Here is a 12797-nt window from a genome sequence, read left to right as displayed (position 1 = left end):
TTAATTGTCTCGTGGTGTAAAAAATGAATTGCTAAAATGTATGAGTACATTAATTATGAGGTCATAAAAACTGCATCCATAATAATTATAAAATAATTATCAAATGCTATTTAAAATGGTTTTATATAGAGCAGTGGTTCTCAACTTCAGTGCTCTACACATTTTGTATGTCTTCCTTATTTAACGCACCTGATTCAAGTCAGCTCGTTAGGAGGGAGATCCATGAACTGAACTGAGTGTGTCAGATAAGAAAGACACAAAATGTGCAGAGCAGTGGGTCCCGAGGACTGGAGTTGAGAACCACTGAGATAGAGTATAGCATGTCTCACTGTAATGTATGATTTAATGTTTTCATCATCATTTGTAAGTATTTCAAGCCAACTATCCATATAATCCATGCAGTGCAATGAGGTGTCTAATATTTGTATACATCTAATAATATTGTTTTCTTTATTAACTGCCATATAGTGCCCTCTCTGAGTGGCAGGAGTGTCCAGACTACACACATACTGTGAAAAACGAGTGCTACTTCAACAAGACCTTCACACACATCTGGACCTCCTACTGCATTCAGCTGCGCTCAGTTCGTGAGAACATAACCTATGACGAGACCTGCTTTACAGTGGAGAACATAGGTGAGTTAATAGCTGTGAAACTGCTCCATGAAGGTTTACACAATTACAGAATGATCTATGTTGGAGGTCTGACTTCAAATGTTTTGTGACTTTCCAGTGCATCCTGACCCACCAATTGGGCTGAACTGGACTCTACTGAATGTGAGTCACTCAGGGTTGCACTTTGACATCCTTGTGCGCTGGGCTCCCCCTCCGTCAGCAGATGTGCAGATGGGCTGGATGAGCCTGATGTACCAGGTTCAGTACCGGGTCAGAAACGCCTCCCACTGGGAAATGGTATGTCCTTAAAATGTTTCTGGGCAGTTATTAAAGTAACAATATTGTGTGGGAGAGATTCATTTTGATTATATGCCATACACATGACTTATAGTCACAGATATTATTTGCTTTGAACTTTCACCCAGCTACTGAAATTGCAACACTTTCAGTAGATAATAAAAGTCATGTAATAAAAACAGTAAAATTGTTATAAAATTTGTATAAAATGTTCTTGCTTTAAATAGTCAGATGATGTGGCAAAGTGATATGCAACTATAATGCAGTCAACATACTTGGAACTAACTATTTATATATCTATCTATTTAGTGCAAATACTGTAGTGTCTCGTTAAAAGGTTGTAAAAGCATGCATAAATAAATATACAAATGCTGCTTAAATAATATATCATTCATATTAATATATTAAAACTAACCTTGTTTACACTTTATTTTACTGTGTCCTTGTTACAATGTAATTATACATTTAAGTACTAAGTAATATTAATAAACTACATGTACTGTACTTACTATATGGTTAGGGTTAGGATGCGGGTTTGGTTTAGGGTTAGTTGCAAGTAATTATGCATAATTTATTGTTATTACTATAGTAAGTACAGTACATGTAACTTGTCACAATGGCATCGTAAAATTAAGTGTTACCCTAACCTTTAAGGGTGTGCTCCGGGTGTGTGTTCACGGTGTGTGTGTGTTCACTGCTGTGTGTGTGCACTTTGGATGGGATAAATGCAGAGCACTAAATCCGAGTATGGGTCACCATACTTGGCCACATGTCACGTCATGTCACGTCACTTTAACATTTTTATCAGCCAGTAAGGATTAAAAATGTGCAGAGCTGTAGCATGAAATAATGTAAACCTAGAGAATCCATCTTTAAAAGTAAGTTTGTGGAGTTCATCAGACCATCACAGAACATTCTGTAGCTGTTTTGATCTTCCTCTCTCGATGTACTCCCAGGCATTGCGGTGGAGGAAATTGGCTATACCACGCTATTTATTGTATTCTGAGAAATACAATTTTGTGTTGGAGACACATTATAAGCCAGTATTCATCTACTCTTTCTAAAAGGGTCACCGCTGGTCCAGAGCAGTCATATGTGCTCTGTAATTCAGGCTTGGTTCTGGGAGATCTTTGCATCTGGCAGGATCTTCAGGGGCTCTCTCGGTTTTACACTCCCCGACAGCCACGTTCCCCCGGCCTGCCCAGCGGTCCTGCCCAGCCTGAGCAGACACACGAAAAACCACACTGAGCCACATGTTAAATCACTGCCGTATGTTGGCAGGCCTGAATAGACCAGAGGGAAATGATTCACTGTTACAGTTATTCCTGTAGGCCCTCTGCTGAGGTCACATACAAGTACATTCACTTTTTGGTGTCCTCGAGAGAGTTTCAGATATAAACTTTAAGGATTATTTTTAGTTTAGTATTCTCTTTGTGGCTTAAAATAAAGCTAGATTAGTACAAAAATGTAAGGCTTGGAGGAAAACAAATAAATAATATTGTTGAGAAAAGCCCCTCAAAGGAAGATAATTAAAAATCATTATGTTATTAAATATGCATTGAAAAAGTAATTGGCCTACAGTCCACTGTAATCCATTTTGCCAACTAAATTAACATTAAATCTGTTTACCATTTCTTTACACATTAAATTGACAGCCCTGGAAAAAACGCACAGTTCTTTTCACATACCGATTTGTCTCTCTGAGTAAATGTAATGGCTCACAAATGCTAGTTTATTGCTCAATCTCTTGTTTTGTGCTTTTCTTATTCACTTTTTCATCCTTTCTTATTGCAGCTGGACCTGGAGAGTGGCACACAGCAGTCAATCTACGGTTTACATACTGACAAAGAGTATGAAGTCCGGGTGCGCTGCAAGATGTCAGCCTTTAACAACTTTGGCGAATTCAGTGACAGCATCCTTGTGCATGTGGCACAGATACCAAGCAAAGGTTAGTCGACGCCAGAAACTTGACTTGTTGTTTGCACAAAGTGAAAGCAGCTGTGCAGCTCAACCATCAGGAATCAGTTAAGCAAATTGCTCCAGGGTAAGAAAAGACCATTTCTCTTTGCACAGAATCAACGTTCCCGACGACGTTGGTGTTGATTTTTGGAGTGATTGGATTGGTGATTCTTCTTGTCCTCCTCATCTTCTCTCAGCAGCAGAGGTGAGAGTTTTTTTAAACCCCTATAAAGTGTATCTCACAAATACGGTCATTTTTCAACCCAAAATAAAAGACAAAAAAATATAGATTAAAAACGTGATTCTACACAATGAAAATGAAGCCCCCTTTTTTAAAATGTAAGGTTAATATTTAAGTATTTTTTGTAATTAGTTTTCATGTTAAGCTATAAGCTGTGAATTTCTCTGTCTGCACAACCCCTGGAACAACACACAATTACAAATGCATATAATGGTTTTCATTTACAAAATTTTGCTAATTTGTTTTCACAGGTTGATGGTAATATTTTTACCACCTATTCCTGCACCTAAAATTAAAGGCATCGACCCAGAGCTGCTGAAGGTAATTCTACATTAAACATTTATAACTTTACATGAACATGTACTTTATTTTGTTAAATTTTTTAATACAAATTACATTCGTCTTGTTTTTGCAACTGCAAGTAATTATAATAATGTGTAATACAGTATATATAGCATGGAAAATGTATTGTCCAGTGTGTTTTTGCTGATAAAAAAGACAGGATAAAAGATTTAAGAATTACTGATTGATTGTTTTTTTTTGTTTGTTTTTTTTGAATTACAAAGAATTACCATACAAAGCCTGGTATGTTGCTCGTCATAAAATGCCTACACTTACAGAAATTGTCAGCAAAACAATGAGAGGTGAATTCATGAATAAGAACATTACGAACATTAAGAACATTAGTCTTACATAAGAATCATTTCAGTGTTGCATTATAAAATTATACTGAAAAGATTAAGCCTCTGTGCAAATCTTGCATGAGCTGCAAAATGGCATGAATCACTGCAGAACCTGATTGTTTTGAAAAGGTCATAATTGTTGACATGTTGTGGGTGTTATCCCATAATTATTAAAACCTCCAAAAAGCTTGGGGACTTGTTAATTAAACAACCCTCGTACTCCATTTTTAGAGTGTAGTGTAAAATTTAAAAAAAATTAAACAATTTTAAATTAAAAATGAAAAAATTAAACCCCAAGAGCAATCGAGAACAAACACACCTATGCCTACATAAAAATGTAATGTATGAATGTAATGTAATGTATTTTTTCTATCACAGTTTTATTTTATTTGTAATTTTTTTAATAGCACTTATGTCCTATCTAATAACACCATATATTCTCTCTTTCACTGACAGAATGGAAAGCTTGACCAGCTCAATTCTTTGCTGAGCAGTCAGGATATGTACAAGCCGGACTTCTACCATGAGGATCCATGGGTGGAGTTCATCCAGCTGGACCTTGATGACCCTGCAGAGAAGAATGAGAGTTCTGATACACAACATCTGCTGGGCTTGTCCCGCTCAGGCTCTTCTCACGTCCTTCATTTCAAAAGTGACGACGATTCGGGTCGTGCTAGCTGCTACGACCCAGAAATCCCAAATCCCGAGGACTTGGCTGCCCTTCTGCCTGGCCATTCTGGACGGGGAGATAACCACCCTCTGGTTTCCAGAAGCAGCTCGTCCATCCCTGACCTTGGCGTCCAACAGACATCAGAAGTTGAGGAGACGCCCATTCAAACGCAACCCGCTGTGCCCAGCTGGGTTAACATGGACTTTTATGCCCAAGTAAGCGATTTCACACCAGCAGGAGGAGTGGTGCTTTCACCTGGACAACTGAACAGCTCTCCGGAGAAAAAGAAGGAAGAAGAGAATGAGAAGAAGATACCGTTCCAGCTGGTTTCCGATGGAGCCTACACCTCAGAGAACACAGCCAGGCAACTTTCCGCCGACGTGCCGCCCAGCCCTGGTCCTGAGCAGGGGTACCAAACATTTCCAACCCAAGCTGTTGAGGGGAACCTCTGGAACGGGGAGTACCTGGTGTCCACCAGTGATTCCCAGATACCGTACCTTCTTCCCGAAGCTCCTCCAGTCCCCATACTGCCCCCAGTGTCAGGCTATACTGTAGTGCAGGAAGTAGACGCCCAGCACAGCCTCCTCCTGAATCCTCCTTCCTCACAGCCCGCAATATGCCCTCACAGCCCAAACAAACACCTCCCAGCAATGCCAACCATGCCTATGGGGTACCTCACCCCAGACCTTCTGGGAAACCTGACCCCATGAAGGGACTAAAAAGCGCTTTTTGGACCTTCTCACTGCTGGAAACCAAAGTTGCATGAATGGCGCGACACGGGACGGAAATTCTGCACATGAATTTTGAAAACGTTTCTTTTCTGTCAGCTGTTGCAGTAGTGCTACGCTAGCTCGCCGAGAGTTTAAATGTATTATCAATTAACAATCAGAAACATCAGCTGGTTACATGCAAAAAAAAATGACTACAGAAATATGCTCGCTTGCTGTGTCTGAGAACCATTTTGAAAATGTGTTTATCTTATTACAGAGATACAGATCTAGAGCTACAGTGGCATTGGGATGAAATAGATTCAATAAGATAAATTCAAACATATCTTTATACAAAATTGTTTACACACAAGTGAAAGACGTATAGCTTTACTGTGATTTCCTTAACCTGGATTTGCTTGCATATGGAATATAAAAAATATTCCATTGCATCATATTAAGGTTCCCAAAATATTTTAGTTTTGTGGACGAGTCGATATTTTTTGATCTTGTTAAGGGAACCTGCTTTCTCAGATTTATGGGAGCCATTTTGAGCGCTGCATCCTTTCTGCACATTTTATCCTCTGCCATAGCCAGATGGATAATCTCAGCAAATGAACTTTTTCAATATGCTAAAACACTACAAAATGGGGTTGTGGTGCAGATGTGTATTTTAGCATCACTATATATGACTGTAATATTTGAGATCATTACTAGAAAATGTTGAGACAAGTTTTTGTAATATTAGCCCACTGAACAAGGTGTTACCTTTGCTTGTTCAAAAAGTGAAAAATGAACTTGTCTTTATTTGTATTAAAGGGTCATATGATGTTGCTAAAAAGAACATTATTTGGTGTATTTGGTGTAATGAAATGTGTATATGCGGTTTAAGGTAAAAAAAAAACACCTTATTTTCCACATACTGTACATTATTGTTTCTCCTCTATGCCCCGCCATAAAATGTGCTGCACACATCTGAATATTTGGGTTGAACTGTTCTGCAACAGTGTTGTAAATACAACTTAACCACTGATTTCTAGTCGTGTCCTCTTTTGGAAGGCCAAACAAAGTAGTTTCGCTTTCACAACGAAACACACAACGTCTTCGCGACATGGCGGCAGCAACACTACTACAGCGATAATAAAAGTTACGCCTTCTTTCTTTGCGTGAACATTTGGGCGGCGTTATGCAAATCTTCCCACATCGTGACGTAGACATGTGGGGGCGTGTTAGAACGAGCCGTTTTAGGTAGGCGTGGTTGACTCTTAACTTTTATAAAGAATATCTCTTTGGATTTGAGACTTTAGTCTTTGCAACTTTACAGATCTTTTTTATGCACCAAGAGCTTGTAACACTCCAAAGAGAAAGGAAAAATTGAAATCGCATCATATGACCCCTTTAATGTATCCAGGGGAATTGTCAAAAGAAAGCGCTTGTAGAGTCTTTGCTGTGCAATGCAAACTGTATGGCAAGTTTTATTATGTGTTACCTTTGAACATGTAGCAGGTTTATATTGAAGAAGACACTATAAATGTATACATGCATTTACAATGGGAGTTACATTACAGAATAGCTGGGAAAGATGTGCCAATTTTTGGACTTGTTTTATTAGACAAAGACTTGCCATTAAATAAGGCTATAATTCTTGTCAGGACAGTTAATTCAGTGATGTCCTCTAGAAACAGCATAATCTTGTGCACCACAGCCTCTACACAGGGACAAAAGCTACTTTTAACTACAGCTATTTTATGAAATCATGCATTATAATAGAAGAAATAATAACTGGAGTATCTTTTTTGATTTACAACCGTAGACTTTTAAGAGTTCTCAAGCCACATATTGGAAACCCAGTCAGTGAATTTCTCACAGATGTAATTCTATGCTGTTTATACGTTTGTACAGAAAAAGTATTGCTTGTTAAGTTGTATAGATGAGCTTATTTTGAGCGCTTTGTGACTCTTACATGTTCTCTGTTTTTAGAGAAGCACAGTAGAGGTATATGATGGTGAAGAAGGAGCCTTTGGATTACAAGCTCGATTGGTCCTGGGCTTGCCTATGATGCTTGAATACTGGGTCCTGACTTGTTTTAGGTGTCTGTTGTAGTTGCAGTGCCTTCCAAAAGCATTTGATTTTCTTCTGATTTTGAATTGTATTTATTTGTGCCCCCAAAGTGTTTGATTTTTATTCAATTTTTTTGGGGTTATTTGTGCTCCAAACATTTACAAGTATATTAAAGGTACACCGACAGTTTGGCAAACCATTTGACACAATGAATTGCATTAATATTGCATATTCCAACATAAGCTAAAGGAATAGTTCAATAGTTCAATTCAATTTATTTGATTTATTTATACTTCAGGCAGATCTTAGCCTCATCATTTACAAAAACAATAGATCATGACTTTAAAGACCCATAAAAGTCATCAATATGGCTTGTGCGCTATATTCTAAATCTCCTGATGTCATTTGAAAGCTTTGTGTGATGAACAAACCAAAATTGAAGCTGTTATTCAGTGATAATGTTCACCCCCATTTAGACTGGGTCATGAACACTCTTAAAAATAAAGGTTCCAAAAGGGTGTTTTTGCAGTGATGTCATAGAAGAACCATATTTGGTTCCCCAAAGAGCCTTTCAGTGAACAGTTCCTAAAAAAAAATCTAAAAAACCTTTTTCGACTACAAAGAACCTTTTCTGCATTTGAAAGGTTCCATGGATGTTCAAGGTTCTTCATAGAACCCTTGATGCCAATAAAGAACCTTTATTTTTAAGAGTGAAGTCAGTCAGTTAAACAATTCAGGAATGACTTTTATAGTCCAATTTGTAAACCTAATCCAATCCTAATCCAAACAATTTGTTCACTTATCCAGTCTTTGAGTTCAACTCACTAGCTCACTGATTCAGTCTCAGCAGTTCTTGAGGTCCAGACACTTATGGTAGGGCACATACAACATTTTTTGTGTGTGTGTGTTTCTGTTTTCCACAGAATAAAATAACACTATACAGGTTAAGAACAACATGAGAGTGAGTAAATAATGACAGAATATTATGTTTTGGATGAACTGATCTTCGTAAATGACTTCCCATACTGTGCTATTTACAGACATCACAGAACAAGGCTGATCTTTCCCTGTTGATGTTCTGCCAGATCTGTACAGATGCCATGAGCAGAACCTGCTTGTCTAGGGCAGACTCTGTAGTCAGTTTTTTTCCTTAGTATGCGAAAGTTCTAAAATGTACTGTTATTTTTAACCTGCACGTAGGTTAATATTTTCTTAAATTCTTGATAGTCCACAAGTAAATTCTGGAGTTAATCTCAGATCCACAGTTTTGTTTACTGAGAAAAATCGATTTAAACACAAAACTTCTTTAAATTGCTTTTGGAGGGCAGTGTATGTGTTTCATAATAACACTTTTATATTATATATATATATATATATATATATATATATATATCAGAAATATAAAGTATTTCATAACATTTTTAACGGCCTATACTCTTATGTGCCTCCACACACGCACAACAGGACATAAGCTAAATCAGTAAGGATAAAGCATAGATAAGGAGTAACGATTTCACTTGTGAAGTCCTGCACATGTTTATTATGTGTATATATGATTAATAGTAGGCTTATACATGATGTAGTCAATCTTAACACTGTGCTAAGCAACGTGCCATTCTTTTATATGTAAAGATATTGCCTTATTGAGAAATATCAAGTATTATACAACTCTTCTGCTGCTGCCATTGCTGTGAAACCAGCATGTTCATGTTTTAATGGAAATGTCTTAAGCTCTCATGATATATGGTGTACGGTATGCATTTTAGCTTCTGCTGTATGTTGCGTTCCTGCAGTGCTACTCCTATCTCTTTCCTTCTCATGTAGCATTTTCTTATGAATCTCTGTCTTTTGCCAAATTCTTAAAATGCATAGGCAGTTAAATGCCTGTCTGTACATGCAAGTTGACAAATGCATATGATATATAGACATGCTAGTGCATTTCATCTTCTGTACGCTTAGTCCTGTATGTGACTAGATATTTTTTGGAGCAGTTTTGTGCCAATTTTTCATCAAATGATGTATTTGCCTTATGGATGCACACCGCTGAGCATGACTAGAGACATTATAAAGAACTTGATTCAGGTTTGTTATTGAAACATTTGTACAGTTTGCTGTTTGGAATTGGTTGAATTCGTCATACCTCAAATGATTTGCTTTGTTCTGTTTTCTTCAGTTTAATAACGATAGCTTCAAACGATTAGATTATCTGTGGCCGTATGCTGTTGGTTGTTTCATGTTTTATTTATAGACATGGACTGGACTGTTAAGTTAATCTTGTTGCAAGTAATATTAGTATATTGTTCTGGCTGAATGTGTGTACTGTGCGCTAGGGTATTACTGTGAAAATATATGTTTCGGCTTTTCAGGCATCATTTCCTTCAAGGTGAGGACAGACTGGTAAAAAAATAAACAGAAATAGCCCTGAACACAAGACTGATTGGGAACAACAACTGAAAAAAGCCTCCAGCATGTTAACAGAATTCATTTTTAAGCAAGCAATAGAAGTGAAAGAAGAAAAAGTGTTAGACTTGCATTATGGGCACCCAAGAGTTTACATTTATAAAGCAATATACCATAAAAATTAGTTCTACTAAACTTGTTGTAGTCCACAATATTGTTACAGATAAGGAAAAGTGTAGTGCCTTTTTAGTGCATTTCTACGTTTGTAGTGAATAGCAGGAAATCTATTTATGAAAATATTAATTATTAAAATTGTATCGTATTTATTATCAAATAAAATTATAGTAAAATAATAAAATGATTTCATTAACTTATTTTATTAATTATAATTTAAAAATATGAATTATTGACAATATAACTTTTTTATTATAAATTATTTTATTCATTAATGATGCATTAAATTGATAAAAAATACAAAGACATTTTTAGTATTACAAAAAAATACTATTTCAAATAAATGCTGTTCTTTTGAACTTTCGGTTCATCAAAGAATCCTGAAAATATTAAGCAGCTGTTTGCAACACTGATAATATTAATAAGAAATGTTTCTTGAGTACCAAATCAGCATATTAGAATGATTTCTGAAAGATCATGTGGCACTGAAGACTGGAGTAATGATGCTGAAAATTCAGCTAAATTAGTCTGTCATACACATCATACTAATGGACCGCTTGTGCTGTAGGTTACAGTTTGTTCCTGTTTTCCATGACAACGCTGTGAAATGAGAACGAAGACAACTTCCTGAGGTGTTATGAACTGGATATTACCTATGCGTAAGTGAGATGATTCATTTATTCATATGATGTCCATTAACTCTGTGGCAGACCACAGAAACAGTAAAGTATATCTATCATACTAATATAATATATATATATATATATATATATATATATATTATATTAGTATGATAGATATACTTTACTGTTTCTGTGGTCTGCCACAGAGTTAATGGACATCATATGAATAAATGAATCATCTCACTTACGCATAGGTAATATCCAGTTCATAACACCTCAGGAAGTTGTCTTCGTTCTCATTTCACAGCGTTGTCATGGAAAACAGGAACAAACTGTAACCTACAGCACAAGCGGTCCATTAGTATGATGTGTATGACAGACTAATTTAAATACATCATTGAGAACCATGCTGTGGAGTAGGCCTGATGCATTATGAAGGCCAGGTCAACACCACCGAAGCCTTAATGTACCGGGAACGAGGGGAAGAGCAGGCGTCCAGCAAGTACCAGATAGAAGCTCTCCGGTCTGTGCTAAGTGGAGACAGAAGCAGCAGGACCCCGGATGATAGGGAAAGCAGATCAGGCAATTTGGCGAGCGGTGCGTACTTAGCAACACTGCGTGAGGCTGATTGGATCTGTGTAGCCCCCTCTCACAGTCCGCCTCTCAGGACATTGTAAGTAATTGGCCATGAGTCTCTGCTCTCCTGCACTGGATCTTCAGGCCAATTAAGCCTATCAAAGCCACCCACCCTGACCATTTATTGCCTCTACTTGCTTGTTGACCTTTTGCATTGCAAGGTTTGAGATGTAAAAGAGCTAGCTGACGTTTATATAGCATCTTCAAGGGCTGTTGAAACGAGGGAACGTCATTCTTGATCTTATGCTAAATGTTTCAGGGTCAAATTATCGCTTGTCCACACAACCCACAGCGCACTTGCTGATTTAAAAACAATGAAATAGACAGGTCTGGTACTATCCTGCAAGTCGTGTGGTCTGAAAGAAACTGAGGCCATCTACTTCATGAAAACTTTCACTATACTCTCTCAGAAAAAAAGGACAAAGCTGTCACTATGGCAGTACAAAAGTTAAAAGGTACATATTTACATCTAAATTGTACACATTAGCACCTTAAAGGGTTAGTTCACCCAAAAATGAAAATTCTGTCATTAATTACTCACCCTCATGTCGTTCCAAATCCGTAAGACCTTTGTTCATCTTCGGAACACAAATTAAGATATTTTTGATGAATTCTGAGAGCTTTCTGACCCTGCACAGACAGCAATGTAACTACCACGTTCAAGGCCCAGAAAGGTAGTAAGGACATAGTTAAAGTAGTCCATGTGACATCAGTGGCTCAACCTTAATTTTATGAAGCTACAAGAATAGTTTTTGTGATAAAAAAAACCCCAAACATAACGACTTTAATCAACAATTTCTTCTCTTCCATGTCAGTCGCCATGTTCGACAGGCGTTCACGAGAATACCACACGTGTGAACGAAGGTCTACTATGGTTAAACTATGTTTTTTCTACAAAAAAAAAAAACACAAACAAACGTGGTTATTATAGTTAAACCATAGTAACCACAAATTAACTATGATTTTGCTGCACTAACCATAGTTTAATAATGGTGTTTGTAGTTAATCGGTGGTTATACAAATGGTAACGAAAAAAACTACACTGTTAATAAAATAAAACCATGGTTAATTTTTGTAAGGGTAAAGTGTACATATTTGTATCTGAAGTGTACATATTAGTAGCCTACCCTTTAAAATGGCACCGCGCCAGTGAGTTTTGTACCTTTTTTCTGAGATTGTGGCACTAAAAAACGAAGCTAGAGCATATTAGAATGATTTCTGAAAGATCATGTGGCACTGAAGACTGGAGTAATGATGCTGAAAATTCAGCTTTTCAACCACAGGAATAAATTACATTTTAAAATATATTCAAATAGCAAACAGTTATTTTAATTTGTAATTATATTTTGCAATAATACTAATTTTAATGTATTTGAAATCAAATAAAAAAAAGCCTCGGTGAGCAAAAGAAAAATCTTACTGACCCCAAACTTCTGAGCACTAGTGCACAAATAAAAAATCTTCAAAAAATGATTATGTGTGTATGTATATATATATATATATATTTCTGCAACACTGCGTGAGGCTGATTGGATCTGTGTAGCCCCCTCTCACAGTCCGCCTCTCAGGACATTGTAAGTAATTGGCCATGAGCCTCTGCTCTCCTGCACTGGATCTTCAGGCCAATTAAGCCTATCAAAGCCACCCACCCTGACCATTTATTGCCTCTACTTGCTTGTTGACCTTTTGCATTGCAAGGTTTGAGATGTGTTTAAAAGAGCTGACGTTTATA

General features: G+C 37.0%; 1 protein-coding gene across 1 annotated transcript in view; it reads left to right on the top strand.

Moving 5' to 3' along the window:
- LOC107724907 (growth hormone receptor-like) overlaps window positions 1-5986 on the top strand; it is a 35997-nt gene extending 30011 nt beyond the window's left edge. Inside the window, 7 exon segments of the mRNA XM_016534007.1 lie at window positions 469-635; window positions 733-911; window positions 2706-2859; window positions 2985-3075; window positions 3363-3432; window positions 4251-5036; window positions 5039-5986. Coding sequence (XP_016389493.1) covers window positions 469-635; window positions 733-911; window positions 2706-2859; window positions 2985-3075; window positions 3363-3432; window positions 4251-5036; window positions 5039-5230 — 1639 coding nt within the window. The 3' untranslated portion in view covers window positions 5231-5986.
- The last annotated feature ends 6811 nt before the right edge of the window (window positions 5987-12797 follow it).

Source organism: Sinocyclocheilus rhinocerous, unplaced genomic scaffold (assembly GCF_001515625.1).
Source record: "Sinocyclocheilus rhinocerous isolate Xijiao unplaced genomic scaffold, SAMN03320098_v1.1 scaffold515, whole genome shotgun sequence".
Taxonomy (NCBI): Eukaryota; Metazoa; Chordata; class Actinopteri; order Cypriniformes; family Cyprinidae; genus Sinocyclocheilus; species Sinocyclocheilus rhinocerous.
The sequence above is the reverse complement of the archived record's forward strand: the minus strand, read 5'-3'. Positions and strand labels throughout refer to the sequence as shown.